This window comes from Nuphar pumila, chromosome 3 (genome assembly GCF_984573655.1).
Source record: "Nuphar pumila chromosome 3, dmNupPumi1.hap1.1, whole genome shotgun sequence".
Classification (NCBI taxonomy): Eukaryota; Viridiplantae; Streptophyta; class Magnoliopsida; order Nymphaeales; family Nymphaeaceae; genus Nuphar; species Nuphar pumila.
Window position 1 is genome coordinate 85,058,550 of NC_143251.1, and position 17,362 is coordinate 85,075,911.

General features: G+C 37.0%; 1 protein-coding gene across 5 annotated transcripts in view; it reads right to left on the reverse strand.

Moving 5' to 3' along the window:
* The window catches only part of GCN2 (protein kinase family protein), a 225,217-nt gene extending 211,485 nt beyond the window's left edge, over nt 1-13,732 (reverse strand). For 4 of the 5 annotated variants that reach the window (XM_089999605.1, XM_089999602.1, XM_089999603.1 and 1 more), the window contains exons 1-7: nt 13,308-13,732; nt 12,577-12,756; nt 12,319-12,390; nt 10,039-10,098; nt 9,815-9,920; nt 8,849-8,953; nt 416-880 (exon numbers count right to left, since the gene is read on the reverse strand). In XM_089999605.1, coding sequence (XP_089855731.1) covers nt 416-880; nt 8,849-8,953; nt 9,815-9,920; nt 10,039-10,098; nt 12,319-12,390; nt 12,577-12,756; nt 13,308-13,447 — 1,128 coding nt within the window. In that variant the 5' untranslated portion in view covers nt 13,448-13,732. Of the gene's footprint in view, nt 1-415; nt 881-8,848; nt 8,954-9,814; nt 9,921-10,038; nt 10,099-12,318; nt 12,391-12,576; nt 12,757-13,307 lie in introns of those variants that run through there. The other variant, XM_089999606.1, reaches the window with a different exon arrangement.
* Between the last annotated feature and the right edge of the window lie 3,630 nt (nt 13,733-17,362).

Below are 17,362 nucleotides of genomic sequence, written 5' to 3' on the forward strand. Positions count from 1 at the left end.
CCATGTGACATGAGCTACAAGCCTACAACCCTGTTGCAACATGAGGTGAAACATATGGAGCCTTAGAAGGAGAAGATAGTGATCACAATCACCATTTTTACATCAAAAGCTTTGGAGCCTAAGCACCCACAATAAGGTCTAACAGATAGTAACAAAAATAAAATGTGTGTGGATTGCCAGTTGCATGCTTATTAGAACACCATAACCATAGAAGAAACAGAAAGTACATTCTACCAGTAACAATAACAAGCCCATAACAATTTAATCCAACACTTAATTGAAAAGAATATGGTGAATTTCATAGAAACCTTAGAAGGAGGTAGATTTCATTAGACCTTCACTATGATCACATGAAATAGAATGAATGTCATCACAAGCAGGACAAGCTTATATCTGGAGAACCATTGGATATTACCTTGAATGATTTCCCAAAATAAAGCAAATCACTTTCACCATCTTTAGATGACTCAAATTCCAGCGGGATACTTGGAGATCTAGATGACATGGTCTTATTTTCATCAACATCCTCCAACTTGTCAACAGGCTGTATGAAAGCACCTTGAGGTCTATCTTGAGGAATGGAATGAACAGAGGAATGTTTCTCAGGAACCACATTGTTAATATCTGGATCATTGGAAGAATGGGCAAGTGCAGATAACACATTTCTTGCTTCTCTACTTGAGCCAGTGGCAACAGTTCGGCATTGAGAAAAGGACATATTTTTTCCAAGTGTATCATGAACTTTGTACATTGCAGTATCCCCATCCCAAGGCCAACCATCCCTATGCAAGTCGCTGAAAAGGTCGAACAGACCATAGAACTCCCCAGCAGATACAGTCTTCTCTAAAGAAAATGCTGCTTCATCCGTGGATAAGGAGACCTGAAGCACTCAACATCATCAGCAGTGAAACATAAAAATACACAGACAGAAGAATGTAAAACCACATAACATTGATCACTTAATAGAAAAAAGACAATATGAACAAATGATAATTTGAGAAGCACAATGGAACTTGAAATATGAATGAACCAAACACAAAGTTAAACACAGTGAAGGAAGAAGGCAAGCAGGAAGCATGCCATACCAACACAGTGAAAAGAAATGCAACAGAAGCTTAGTTTCTCATAATTTAATGTGGGAATTTCAAGTACTGCTCTTCCTGGGTATCATGATCTCTAGAAATTGTATCAGAATTCACAAAAAGAAAAAGTTTCCTAACTCAAAAAATAGGACATTCTCTTATAGAATCAAAGATTTGGACTGTAGATCAATGAGCGAAATTTTCATGATCGTGACCAAATATATCGAGGTCACTATCATATTATGACAACCAATGGGCAATAAAAATCCTAGAGAAACTGATTTATCAAATAAAAAACTTTTTTTTTTAGAAAAAACACCATGTTATCAAGAATATGATTGAAGAACATGTAATAGAGACATAAATTGCAGTGATAGAAAGTCGAGGATATTTTCAGAATAGTACGTTGGTTCCTTAAGGGGGCGTTTGATTGCGCGTTGCGCCAAATGCTGGCACCGGACGCGTGTCTGCCGCATTCCAGGAATGGTGAAACATCGTTCAACCACCCCCACCCCCCAGAATGGGGAAACAAAATGATGGTAACACACTTAAAAAAACATGTGAAGGGGGGTATACCCCGACTCCTCTCTCTCTCTCTCAAATGAGGGATTTTCCAATTAGGGTTTGAATTAGGGATTTTCCAATTAGAGCTTTTCGATCTAGGGTTTCAAATTAGGGATTTTCAAATTATGGTTTGAACTAAATATAAAAAATAAGAAATTTCTTTGATTAGGGCTTTGAATCAAATTTCTTCAATTAGGGATTTTAATGTTTAATTTGATTAGGACTTTTTTCTTTGATTTTCATTGATTAGGGCTTGAAATAGGGCTTTTTGTATTTAATTTTATGGTTTTTTTGTGGTTTCTTTGATTTTGAACTTTATTTATGGTTTATTTTTTTTGTAGCTCAGGGTTTTTAGGTTTATTTATGGTTTATTTATGATTTATTTTCTTGTAGTTTAGGGTTTATTTATGTTTTATTTTCTTCCAGTTTATTTATTTTCAAATAGGAAAAATATGACTTTCTATTTGAGTCGAGACAAACATTGGACGAAGAACAGTTGTTACAAAACAGACAGAACAAGTGTGTTGTTTGTTCTGTCCAATCTTGAATAAGCAACCAAACACACCCTAAATGAACACTTGAAGGTAGATATCTTCAAAATTTGGGCCAAAGTAGCTGGCTCTCTCAAGGGCAAGTGAGGCAGCCGAGGGGTTTTTGCCACGAAACACTAAAAAAGAAAGGTTATGTCACAAAGTGACTAGCAAGTGCACAAACATACAAGCACAATAGCCACTAATGGGCAAAAACTACAAAAGCCACAAAGTCGCAATGAACACAAAAAGAGAGAAGAGCTAAGAAAATATAGGAGCTTTACTCATAAAGAGCTTCAAAAGAAGCTTAACAATACATGGGGCTTTGCCTCTTATTTATACACAAATGGGACCCTTGGAAGGGCTCCCATAGAGTCGTTGGAGGGGTCCAACGACTTTATGTGGACCCCTCTCTAATGAATAAAAAAAGGAAAAAAGATGAAAAAAAGAAAATACAAAAAAGAAGGGAAAAGAAAAGCATATTCGAAAAAGTGAATATGCGTATTTAAATGGAAATGGCTATTTTACCCCTAGTGGGTATTACAAAAATAATATATATATATATATATATATTTAGGACACATAGACATATATATTGAAAATATATATGTAGATGTGTCACAATCTATATATATGTAGATATATATGTAGGAAAGATACTATAATTTAACACCACCCCTCAAACACAGGGTGAGATCACCGAGAGTTTGCTAAGAAGAAAATAGAAGTGAGGCGATGGCAAAGCTTTAGTGAAGAAGTCCGCTAGTTGATACTCAAAAGAAACATAGGGTAGTTGAATGGTACCCCATAGGAACTCATCACGAACATAGTGGCAATTCATCTCTATGTGCTTTGTTCGTTCATGGAAGGTATGGTTGCTTGTAATGTAAATAGCACTCTTGTTGTCGCAATACAGCTTCGAAGGAGTATAGAGGAGAACACCTATATCTTTGAGTAAGCTTCTCAACCAGACAAGTTTAGGGGTAGTGGTGGTCATCGCTCGATACTCAGCCTTTGTAGAGGAAAGAGAAACTTTCTGCTGCTTCTTAAATCTCCAAAAAATTAGTGACTCTCCAAGAAATACGCAATAACCTGTTGTTAAAATACGATCATCAAGGTTACCCCAAACAGAGTCAGTATAAGCAAGTAAATTAAGAGATGAAGAAGAGGATAAAAATAATCCTTTGGTTGTGGTGCCCTTTAAATATCTGGTAATCCTCGTAACTGTCGCCATATGAATTGAAGTAGGAGCGGTCTAAAATTGACTTGCATTGTGAACAACATGAGTAATATCTGGTCTGATGATAGATAAATAAGTTAGTGAACCAATCAACTGACAATAAAGAGTGGGATCTACTAAAAGAGTTTCATCATTGGCTCTCATCTTGGCATTGATTACTTCTGTAGTCTCCACTTTCTTGTCACCGGTTAACCCAGACCGAGTAATAATATCTTATGCAAGTTTCACCTGAGATAGAACATATCCCCTTGGAGAGTATGCAACTTCAATCCCTAAAAAATACCTTAGAAAACCACGATGAGACATATCAAAATTTTCTTTTAAAATATTTTTAATAAGCTCAACCCCCCTTTTATCATTACCAGTGATGATCATATCATCCACATATAGCAATAATATTGTATTGTGCTCTCCTGTTTTCTTAACAAACAAATCAGTATCAGTATAACAAGAGGAAAAACCATTATCAAGAACTACTTAGATAAATAAATCATACCAAGTTTTTGGAGCTTGTTTGAGACCATAAAGAGCTTTGTTAAGTTTTATAATATTCTATTTTCCAATCTCAAGACCCGACGAAGGATCCATAAAAACTTCATCACAAAGGTTTTCATTTAAAAATGCATTTTTAAGATCAAGTTGATAAATAGGCATTGTTTAATAGACGCTAAAGCAATCAAGGTTCGCACCCTAGTCATCCTAGCTACCGGGGCAAAGGTTTCCTCATAATCAATCTCATATTCTTGGTCATATCTTTTAGCAACTAGCCTAGCTTTATATCTTTCTAATGTTCCATCACTCTTAGTTTTAACCTTGTATACTCATCTATATCCAATAGCCTTTTTTCCTAAGGGTTGTCTTACAATCGTCCAAGTGTTTGCTTTGTTAGGTGCCTCTAGTTCAAGTTTCATAGCATCAATCCAATTTGAATGTTCTTTAGCCTCTCTAAACGTGGAAGATTCATAATAGGAATGCATCATCATTAGATAAGTTCTATATGTTGGAGAAAATGAGTCATATGACACGAATTTTTGTGGAGGTCTAATATTCCTTAAGGATCTCCTAGGTTGATTCTCTTCAACTTGATCTTCAAGGAGAAATCTTGAGAATATCTCTCAAAGGCATTTTGATGTTCATTTCCCTTACGCCGGCCGGGTATATACATGAATATCATTAGGATCCTCATTGTGAGAATCATTAATAGTATGTGACACATCATCAATGTGATGTGAATTATCATTACAAGTATTGTCGCAAATTAAATTATTTTAAGGCTTAGTTCTAAGTACTAAATCAAATAAGAATGAGTAATCAATATCTTCTTTAGATATTTGAATTTCAAAACCATTTTGTTATTCAAGAAAGGTTACATTTCTTGAGACATAAAGTTTATTGTTTCGTATATCATAACACCTATAACCTTTTTTATTTTCATCATAGCCAATAAAAGCACATTCAAGGGCTTTTGGTGACAATTTATCTTGTCCTTGAAAAAGAACAAAGCATTTACAACCGAAAATTCTAAGTCTTTTGTAATCGGAAGATATCTTAAATAATTTTTCAAAAAGAGAAACATTTTTTAAAGAAGATGAAGGCATGCAATTTATAAGATAAGTTGCGGTAAGAACTGCTTTGGCCCAAAAGTTTTTAGGAAGATTTTTGGAAACAAGAAGAGTTTGTATTGTTTCAATGAGGTGCCAATGTTTTCTCTCGGCTAGACCAGTTTATTGAGGAGTTTTTTAATATGATCTTTGATGTACAATGCCATTTAATTTAAGATAGTTTTGAAATTCTTTTGACATGTATTCTCCTCCGAAATCGGATCTAAAGATAGCTAATGTTGTTTTGAAATTGATTTTGACTAAGAATATGGAATTCCTTAAATTTGGAGAAGACATCGGATTTATTTCTAATAAAATACACTTGTTTGTATCTAGTAAAATCATCAATAAAAACAATATAATATGAATACCTTCCTTTGGACATAACGGGTGTCGGTCCCCATACATTGGAATGCACAAGTTCAAATGGTCTTTTTGAAACAAAGTTACTATGCGAATAAAAAAACGAGTGTATTTTTCCAAGTATACAATCATTGCAAATAAATGTATTTTCATTACAAAATGTTTCCAAAAAAAAGAAAAGAATACAACTTGGAAATACTAAGATGACCAAGCTTTTTGTGCCAAGTCTCAATATCTTTGGATTGAACATGATTACAAAAATATTTGGATGGCAAAGACAAAAAATTCATATAGTATAGATCTCCTCTTCTATGGCCTTGCCCAATCCGCTTCTCGGACCGAAGATCCTGCACATAGCAATTGGTAGGTGAAAAGGAGACACTACATCCGAAATCGGTGATTTGAGAGACCGAAAAAAGATTTAAATTAAGTTTTGCAATAATTCTTATTTTTGGAACATAAAATTCTTTGTTTTGACCATAAACTTTTTCAAGGTTTCCAATTCCTTCAACATCCAAAGATGTTCCATCAGTTGTGGAAACAAAAGATTTAAAAGTATTGAGACTTGGTTTAGATAAAAGAGATGCATTTGGTATCATATGGAAAGAGGAACCCGAATCAAGAATCCAAGAGGACATACCTGGGATTGATGAGATTGCGGCACCGGAGGTAGAAGGCATAGAAGAGTTGATCCTTATAAATTGTTGAAGAGTTTCGGTAAGTTGTACAATAGAATATTTTATATCAACCTCTTTCTTTGAATCTTCACTTGAATTGTTTGGAGTCTCTCACACGAAAGCCACCTTTCTCTTGAGTTTAGGGCAATCCAGACGAATATGGCCCGATTCATTACAATAAAAACATACAATTTTTCTTTCACCTCCATTATTATTTTTCAAGAAATGAGGTGCTTTATATGGCCTTACATTATTTCCCAGCCTTGAAACTGCATGTACTTCATCAATATCTTTCTTTAAGGCCAAGCGAGTCTCTTCTTGGCACAAATCGGCTAAAATTTCACTAAGAGGGGTGGAAGCCCTATGAAGAAAGGACCATCTTAGTTGTTCAAACTCGGGACGAAGCCCATGAATAAATTGGAAAACCCTTTCTCTTTTCATTTGCTCTTGCCTCATGGCAATAGCACTTCCTCTCATTGAGGTTCGAGAAGGGCAAGTTCATCCCATAATGAGGATAGGGCAGTAGTCCCTAATACTCATGTCTCCTTGCTTAGTTTATCCTACTTTTCTTGCAAAAAAAAATGTCTAGCAAGGTCACGTTGGGTGTACATACCTTTCATGAAAAGCCAAGCTTCATTTGCTCTCTTGAATTTTGCAAGATTGACGCACATTTTTAGCTCCACATTGTTCATGAACCATGTCAATATCTTGGCATGCTCGCTTTCCCAATCTTTCATTTTTTATTGAAACTCTTGAATAGCTTTGGCCTTCTCTTCTTCATTTAAGGCCTTCTTTTCATTGCCTTTTTTCTTTGTAAGCTTCAATTGTGGTTCTGGAATGGTTCCACACACATAACCCCAAAGTTTTTTACCTTTGAGATTATTTTTCATGGTGACCGCCCACATTCTATAATTTGTTCCATTCAATTTGAATGATCTTTGAGTCCTTGTCGGCCATCTTGGAGAAGATCAATGAAGAGCAACAAAAAAGTGTGATAATAGTAACTTCTAATGTGAGAAAGATGTGAGCTAATGATACTTTCACAACCAAGGCTATGATACCATGCCACGAAACACTAAGAAAAAAAGGTTATGTCACAAAGTGACTAGCAAGTGCACAAACATACAAGCACAATAGCCACTAATGGGCAAAACAAAAAGAAGCCAGAAAGTGGCAATGAACACAAAAAGAGAGAAGAGCTAAGAAAATATAGGAGCTTTACTCATAAAAAGCTTCAAAAGAAGCTTAACAATACATGGGGCTTTGCCCCTTATTTATACACAAATGGGACCCTTGGAGGGGCTCCTATAGAGTCGTTGGAACCCCTCCAACGGTCATAAATATGACTGTTGGAGGGGTCCAACCTTTATGTGGACCCCTCTCTAATGAATAAAAAAAGGAAAAAAGATGGAAAAAAGAAAATACAAAAAAGAAAGAAAAAGAAAAGCATATTCAAAAAAGTGAATATGTGTATTTACATGGAAATGATTATTTTACCTCTAGTGGGTATTACAAAAATACTATATATATCGATATGTATTTAGAAGGACACATAGACATATATATTGAAAATATATATGTATATGTGTCACAATCTATATATATGTAGATATATATGTAGGAAAGATGGTATAATTTAACAGTTTTAACCATTTGGGGATGGGCCATATGGCAGAGGGTCAATCTCTCCTGGGCCGAACCACCTGAAGCAGCATGTTTCCCCTCAAAACATATGAAAAAATGCATGCAGTTATATTTTTGAAAACCAAGGAAAAGAAACTTTTATAAGAGAGAATACATAAGATCAAAGCAAGAAAACGGACAACCCCCAAACAAAGACTCCAAACTAAGCCAGGATTCACCAACCAGCTATGGTCCTCAGTGGCCAATCGAAGGTCATGCAATCACCAATCTTCCTGTGTATGATGAACCGTGAATCTTAGCTTGGAGTGCTTGTTATATGGTTAGAACTGGTAACGGTGTATCTATCCCTGTGAGTTGTTAGTTGTTACACATTTTATTGTTCTTAGGAAAATTGCAAATTTCTAGTCACGCTTCAAGGTAGAGTCCCATCATACTATAGTTCGGTGGTGTACTGATGGCTTTCCTTCAAACCCTCTCCCTTTCTCTTCCCTTCTTTTCCGCTCCATTTCACTTCTTCTCTTTCCCTTCATAAAGTTAGCAGACAATTCTAGCGAGGACTAAGCCATGAACAAGCCATGTTTGTGAATAAATTCTAAAACTAAAGCTATTAGCAATTGAAACATTACTTCTCGAAACCCACCTAACCTTGGCTCGACATGTATCAAGCAGAATATGCTTCCTCTGAAAACCCATTTCCTTCAGTTATGAACCCACACATTGGTTAGTTGATATTACAAAAAAAAAAAAGATGAAAAGCTAAAATTACCCTTGAAATACTATTAATACTATGTAGGTCACACCTTTACAGTCTGGCCTTTAAAAGTAAACGTGCTGAAAGGAACAGGTGAACTTAATGCTTTGTGCAGGTCCACCCACATTTACTACACTCCTAGTAATGGGAAAAAGAAGGCCATTTGTTCATTTAACCAAATGCTGGTAATGCAAAAATGAATTTAATGATCGTCATCAATTGCTGCATAAAAAATGCACTCCATGGAAGATTTAAACGTCTTTGCATGGTAAAAGGAATGATGCACCAAAGTGGTGTGACCAACCATGACAGAAACACCTAGAATATGATGGGATACTCTATTCTTGAAATTATAACAGATCTTCAATACAGAGAACTGACAAAGTGAAAGTTTACCGATCCATGAGACTGTTTCTCAGGGATAAGTCCAGTTAAAAATTCCTGTGCAGCTTCCACAAGATTGAAAATCATTACACGCCCTTCCCGAGCATTAAAATTTGCCTGATATGCAAGTATACAACAACGCAATGAGTCCAAATCATATGTATACAAAAGGACCAAGGTGTCCTCGCATGCTGACATTAAAGATAACATATCAAGAAAACAAATGCATGAAAAAGAGGCGACCAAAAGCTATGCAACACAAATCAACTTAGAAACAAATGTTATTTTCACTTAAACCATTGATAGCCACCAATTACTCAACATAGATGAAACTAATCATTGTATGTAGAAATAGCTTAATCATAACCCTAAAAATAAAATGTAAATACAGAAAAAGTAGAACTTTCTGCAAAAGGTAGATAGGAGCCTATGAGTACCACATAAATGAGGACGCATTAACCAAGATAACATAACTCTGAACAGTTATGCACAAAATCTCTTAGACAATACTCCATCATCATTACAGAATTTCCATGCAAAATCTTAACTCCAGTTGACCAAATCAAGTGCATGTCCACATAAAGGCTTAATGGAGAATGCATCATATGCATGCAAACTAGGCCACAGTTCATGCTGGCAAGCATCTCAAGCTGCATTACCATGTGCACCCACGTCAAGTATCATGGTCTACCAACAAGCCTGCTCAATGCATGTATTAGCTGCAAGATGTACACGAGGGACTTGCACAAGCCTGCTCATTCCCATTTAACGTGAACTTAGAGTTTATTGTAACTCAGACTTTGAGGGCCCCTCAAGGATCATACTTGTATAACAGACTATGAAGTAAGAAACAACAGAGAATTGCTCGATTGACTATTGAGGTTGAATATAGAGTTATGGCTCAAACTACTGCAAAGATCGTGTGGGTTCATCAGCTACTTCTATGTCTTGATAGTGTCTATCAGCCCACTTCTTTACCTGATCGGAGAGAATGGTGAGAAGACGGTCCGTGTCATCTTTCGATAAGCCCTTCTCCGGTATAACCTGTAATTTAGGACACTTGTAGGGGTATCCAGGCAAGCACCTTATAGGAACCAAAATAGGAAAATGAACATTTATAATACAAGAGGATGGGGATGTTGTGGGGAACACAAAATGCAAATTCTAACAGCTATTAAAATGGATAATAGATGCATACTAACCTTACAACAAGATTAGCTAATACATTCGGATTCTCAGCATCAGATTCAGTAGAGTGAGGCCTGAAAAAAGTGGAAGATAGTTATATGCTACCCACAAAAAAAACTGCATGGGTTTGAAAAGTCCACAGTCCATACTCAAGCAAACCTATCTACGGCTTTGTAAGGGGAACTCAAAGCCCAATTAATATGAATCAAAATTGTAGCACCCAATTTGGTACAGCTCATGCAGCTGAAGTCCATCAGACAGAATTGGTAATTTAATTTATTTACATTTTTATTTCGTTCTAGGCTTGTTTGATGGAATTGAAATTTTCATTCACAATGTGTTTGGCTTGTGGGCTTGAAAAACATTTTTTGGACTCAAGTTGCGTTACATACGGATCCATATTCCACCAAATAAGAAACGTTTTTTTGCAAATTGTTCCCTGCCTTATAGACAATTTGCAAAATAGTCCTTGTCTTATGCTATTTTGCAAATCGGCCCCTGCCTTTTCGTTAACCCTTGCAAATCAGTCCTTGAAGTTAACAGTTGTTAGCTTGCCTAACGGTAACCATTAAAGGGCAGATGAATTGATGGTTCTTCCCTTACAGGAGGACCCACTCAGGGTTACCGGAAGCGCCCACAGAGCTTGGGAAGTGCGCTTCCCTGGAACGCACTTCGGAAGCTTGAAACACGGCGCTTCAAAAATGCGTGGGGAAGCGGAACTTTAAAATGGGAAGCAAGCTTCCCATTAATGGGAAACGTGTTTCCCTGATATTGGGAAGTGAGCTTCCCATTTAAGGGAAGCGAGTTTCATGATTTTTTGGGGTTTGAAAAATTGTACCCTTATTAAACTGTTTTTACCAAAAAAATAAAAGAAAACGTGTTTTTTTAAAGGGTAAGTGGTCATTTTTCAAAAAATAGTGAAAAAAAAAATCCAAATCGAGTAGGGTTTGGGTTGTTTCATTCGAGCGAAACTCTCTCTCTCTCTCTCTCTCTCTCTCTCTCTCTCTCTCTCTCTCTCTCTCTCTCTCTCTCTCTCTCTCTCTTTGTTTGTACTTTATATTGTTTGAGATTTATTATGTTTTAGACTCTTCCATGTGGCAATTATATCATGTCTAAGTTATTGATGCGAGTAGTTTTCTTCTACTTTACTGAAATATTTTATTGTAATAGTTGGATTTGAGCATGTTATGCTTCTATAGCATGTTGGCAATCCATTGTAAATGAGCAAACATATTGTTCTACTATAAGGCAAATTTTTTTGAAGCTGGATATTATTTGAGCATGGAAAATGTTTATCATTTTAGTTCAACAATGTTTAATGAAAAAAAAAGTTGAGCAGGTAATCAGTCTTTGGATGAATGTTCTAGAAGCTATCGTGTACCTCTGGATCCGATTGTGCACAAACTGGTCCAGGTTTGTTTGTGGACAACTTTGTGCTCTAAATATTGAGTAGATGTGTTTATTTTCTCCTAGGTCTCTTCACTCTGCGCTTCCCTTTCGATTCCTAGGTTGCTTCCCCTACGATTCCTAAGTCGCTTCAGGTTTACTTCCATTCTCGCTTTCGAGACGATTCCCGGTTTACTTCTAAGACATTATGCGCTTCTCGCTTCCTAAAATTTTAGAAGTGTCTTGCTTCCCGCTTCAGCTTCCCGACGCTTCCTCGACTAGCAACTACAGACCCACTTTGCAAAATGTGAATAAGGTAGGGAGTAATTTGCAAAAGTTAGTAAACTAGCAACTATTTGATGAATGGCATTTTGGTGACCAGTTAACCATGGTCAGTGGTTGACCATGGTCAAACTAACAGACGTGACTGAATGACCTGTTTGTAATAACAGTGAGAAAGGCGAGGAATGATTTGCAAAATGGCACAAGGCAGGGACTATTTTGTAAATTGGCTATAAGGAGGGGACTAATTTGCAAAAAAAACCCAAAAAGAAAATCAGGTGTTACTAAATATCAGTTAAGAATACTAGCTTTCTGTGGAATGTTCATGCTATGCATCAACAGGACTTTTGATTTAATCAATTTGCTTCCAATGCCACAGACTAAACAGTTACACAAAAATAACGAAAGAGCATATTTTTGGGCAAACAGTTAAAGAAAATATAGCCAAAGAACATTTTTCATGTATTAGCCACAAATATCCATGTCCGCTTGTCCAGAGAACACCAATGACATGGCTTGACACAGTTCTAATTCTATTTGAATCATCTTTCAATTCCCATCCACCAAATAAGTAAACAGACAATGGCCTTGCAGTGAACAAAAACAATCAGAATTAAATTGGATACCTGAGATTAACAATGCAGTGAACATGAGGAGTCTTCGAGACAACCTTGAAGTCTTCTTGGAATATTGCATCCCTAGAGAAACAAGTGTCAGCATTTCCCATGCATCAGAACAGCAATTCATTAATAAGGTGTTCGGATGCACCAATTATTTCAACTTATCTCAATCATCTATATAAATGGTTGCATCCAAATACCCCGTGCATCGAACCAGTTCAACAGAATGAAACCGCAGGCATAATTAGATCAGAATGAACTTACAGAACCATCAATTCCTCAGCGAGGAGCTCGGAATCACCATCTTCATGCAAGTGATCCCTTAAGGTGCCCCTCGACTTGCTCTTCCTACCATCCGACGTGCCACCATGATTTTTCTTCCTGGAGCTGCGAGTTTGCAGAGCCCCAGAAACAACTTCAGAGTCCTGTTGAACTACCGGGCACCTGGGCAAACAAGTATGATTATTTGCAATGAACTCATTCATTGTGTTGGCCTTCAAATGAACTCGTATATCCAACATTATGCAATAAATTAGGATATTGTGTTCTGTTCCGAAATTGCAAGAACCGAACTTATCCCAGTTTTCTGGAGTGATTTATGGTAGAAACTGTGGTAATTTGGGATATTGCATCATGTTCCACAATGCAAGAACCTTCTGCCCAGTTTGCTGGAAAACATATGGTGCTTAGATCCACATATTCGTCAAGCAAACGGGGACAACTTAGCACATTGAATTGCATTAACTGCGCCAATTTACAACCTATCCCACTTTTTCTGATAAATGGTCATGCGCTTATATACAGCCAAAATGCCGGAAAAAGAAATGGGGTAACTTGAGATGTCGAATTACGCTCTACATCGCAGTTAATATCCTAACTGATACGAGTTCTCAGGATAGGTTGGCTACATCCAAACACCCCCAAACAGATTCAATTGGACGAAAACGAAACCTGACGAGGCAAAAATCTGGTTTGGAGGAGGAAAAGGAGCTTACTGAGAGGTATAGTCCTCGTCAACGTCCTCGGCGTCTTCGTCGCGGTGAGTTCGTTCCCTCGCCCTGTTCCTCTTCCCATCAAACGCTCCGCCACGCTTCTTCTGCTTCTTCTTGGAGCTACGTCCCATGGGCCCTCCCATCGCATCCTGAACCCCCCAATCTCATGCTGCTGCGAGCAACCAAATGGGGGAAACAAGCCGACCAAGGAAAACTGAAGTTGATGGTGAACCAGAGACAACGAGTGGCCGTTCGAAAGGGAGGAAAGGAAGCGAAAGGGGAAACGAAATTGCGATCCTCCTTTCCTTGCTCTCGTTACGATAAAGGAACTAACACCACAACGATCAACGATGTTTCTGTGCAGTCGAATAGAGAGAGAAGGAGAAGGCGAGCTCGCGGGCGACGGCAAGCTGGCGGCGTCGTTCTCATCTGGTGCGAAGCCATTTATTATTATGTATTTGTCTCCACTCTCCCAACTACAACTAGGGATGGCAGGGAAAACGGGGCCCGCCTCCCGTTTGGACCGGGGGTGGGGATTGAGGTTAAAATTAAAACCCGCGGGATGGACCTACGCTTTTTTCCGCCCCGACTTACCCGTCTTCAATCCCCGCTTTCCCCCGACCTACTCCGTCCTCAATCTTTTTTTTGGGATGGCAGCAGACCAAAGAAAGACGAGTTTCCGTTCGGCCTCGCCCCGTTTGAATCGGGGATGGAGGACGTGGAACGGGGATGGAGGTAAAAATCAAAATCCATGTAAAGTATGAAGGCGAAATAGAGGGTAGTTCTCTCTCGAAAACGCATTGTTCGTATTATCATTTGCTACAGTGCATATTCGGGGTCTGAATGAGCGCCACGTATATAAGCGCATGGGGCTCGTATTCCCGTGTGTCAGCATCACTTAACTTCAGAGTTTGATGCGGTTGCAAAGACTTGAGTACCTTTTCCTGTTATTCTCATCATGAAATGACGATTCGAGAAAATGATAAAAATTTCTTTTATCAGAAAAACAAAAACAATGATTCGAGAAAAGGACAAAAATATCCTCCATCCAGAAAGTTGAGGATGATAACTCTTCAAAGTCAAACGTTCTGTTTGCACCATCTGCTATAACAGGAGGTCCTTTTGATGATGCACTCCTTACCGTCGTCTGTTGTCGTTGGAGCACCCTTTGTTGTCGTCTCGAGTCGAGGTTCTCGCCTTGGTTTTCAGCTTGTGTTATAACACATTGTCGCCTTCTCGCTCCTGCCTTGTGTTACAAAACATTTTTGGGTTCGTTCCTACCTCATGGAGATAACTATAAATCGATCGACTGATTCGATCATTGGTGGGCGTCATAGGAGCATTTGTCGGCCATTTCTTTTTACAGTTTTCTCTTCTTTTTCATTTTTGCTAGGCAGTATGAAAAAAAATAATGATTCACAAACATTCCAACAAGGGCCATTAAGGCATCGTGAGTACTTTTTCATGTCATCATGCTATTGTTGAAGAACATATGTCGTCGTGAGTGCCATTAAGGCGATGTTTTGTTATTGCAAGTGGATCTTGTCTTTTCGATGGTTGAAAAATTAAAGATATTTGTACGCTGGGACCTGTTGACAAGAATGTTTGTTTACATATGCGAGGAAGGGCTTCTACCCCATCTGGTATCGTCTATTCACTCAGTATATGCAATGTATCGCAAATCGTGGTTGTAGTAACATACTACCAAATTGTGAGATATTATTTTGTTTGTTAATATCGATTTATAAGTTATTATGCTGAATTTTTTGTGGATGTTCCATTGACATTAGCAGAATATTCAAGAAACGATATTTAAATTTTTTTCAACAGTACACAACACAAATCAAATATATGCCATAAAAGAGACAAATTTTGAAGAAACTCATAATGAGGTTTAGACAATATATGCATGTTTTGCCATCATTGGTCATGTAGCTATCGTCGTCTCCTTCCTCGACATCGATACCCCATTTGCGATGAAGCGGGTTATATATTCGATTCATGAATACATCGTTTATAAAGGAAACATTGGTTCGTTTGTTCCTTAATCATGAAGCAAAGTGAAGCGACACCGTCCTAAACTTGTGCGATGTGTCATTCATATATAAAGGAAACATCATTTCACATACCGTCACTTTTCAAAAAATATCGCTAGTTTTCAAAAAGCGCGAGCAAATAAATTGCATTGCACATCGTTTAATCTGCCTTTTACCAAGCTAGTCAACTCGATAGGACATATCAAGCAAATTGTGATAGAACATATCGTTACCGTGAAATCGATTTGCAACTAAGTCTCGATTTGTAGTTTACTAAGTCTAAACATCGTGTCGATTTATTTATTGTTTTTCTTGACATATCATTTACATTGACAAAGCTCATAACGACAGTTCATGATAGAACAAACATTACCAATAAACATCATGTCTATTTGTTTTTTCTTCCTATTTTTCATCTTTTAGCAGTCATTGTGTAAATCGCGATATGAAAATCGTTAACATAGACAAAGCTCGACAAAGCACATCGCAATAGGATAAATCATTACAGTGAAATGGATTTGCAACTGTGACTTAAATTGGTATCAAGTTGTAAATCAATTTGTATTTATGAAGTAACCTCGATTTTTACTTTATCTATTCTAAAAATCGTCTTGATTTTTTTATTGTTTTAGTTTTTGCCTTTTATTAATGAGTCATTGTGTAAATCGTGGTAGGATATATCGTTCACATAGACAAAGCTCATTAACCCTAAACCCCTAAACCCTAAATCCTAAACCCTAAACCTAAACCCTAATCCCTAAACCCCTAAAACCCTAAACCCTACACCCTAAACCCTAAGCCCTAAACCCTAAACCCCAATCCCTATAACATAAAACCCAAAAACCTAAACCCTAAACCCTAAAACCTAAACCCTAAACCCTAAAGCCTAAAGCCTAAAGCCTGAACCCCAATCCCTACAACATAAAACCCAAAAACCTAAATCATATACCCTAAACCCTAAACACCAAAACCCTAAACCCTAAACCCTAAATCCTAAGCCCTAAATCGCAAACCCCAAACCCTGAATCCTGAACCCCTAAAATCCTAAACCCTAATCATGATTGGGCATATGATGATGTCTATTTTCTTTAATGATGATGGTCATGTGTTGTATCTAAGCCAAACCATTAGTCATGATGTATTCTAACTAAATACTCATATATTTTGTAAATGAATGTGGTTGTAAATCACGTTGATTTGTAGTTATGAAGTTACCGCGACAATGATATGTCTTTATTTGTCTTTGTGAACGATGTCGATTTGTATTTATGAAATTATGTTGATTTGTATTTATGAAGTTACCTCAATTTATAGTTTACTATGTCTAAACATTGTGTCAATTTGTTTATTGTTTTTCCTTTCTGCCTTTTATGAATAAGTCATTGTGTAAGTCACAATATGACATTTGTTTAGTTTTCTTTTCTGCCATATATGAATGTCGTTATGTAAATCGTGATGAAACATATCATTTGCTTAGACAAAGCTCGTAAAGACAAATTACAATAGGATATTTAAACAGATTTGGTTCGATTATTTGATGGGTTTTGGTGGCATGGCTGTACATATCGTGATGTAGCAAATCGTGATAGTACATAGTCTTTATACGTATAAATCATTTCATCATTTTATCAATGTATGTATAAATTGTGATATGAAGATAGCTCGTAAAAGCAATTTACAATTTACGCAGTACACAACACTAAACGCTTCTTCAAATTTTTTTATGAAGGCCAAACATTACAACGATTTGTTCAGTGGCACTTGTGTGTTACACTTATTAAAAAAAATTATACATTTATAGAATGTCACTTTACAAAAAAGAATTATAGAATTACAACAAAGACTTATGAAATTACAACAAATAAATATCAAGTTAAAAAAATCATATAATATTTATTCAGTGGCACTTGACGACTCAGATAGACTTTGACATAGAAATCATCTCTTTCTTTTCCTTGGTGGACTCTCTTTCCTCGATGGCCTTTTGGTTCTCGCAATCTTATTAAAACCACTGGTAATCAG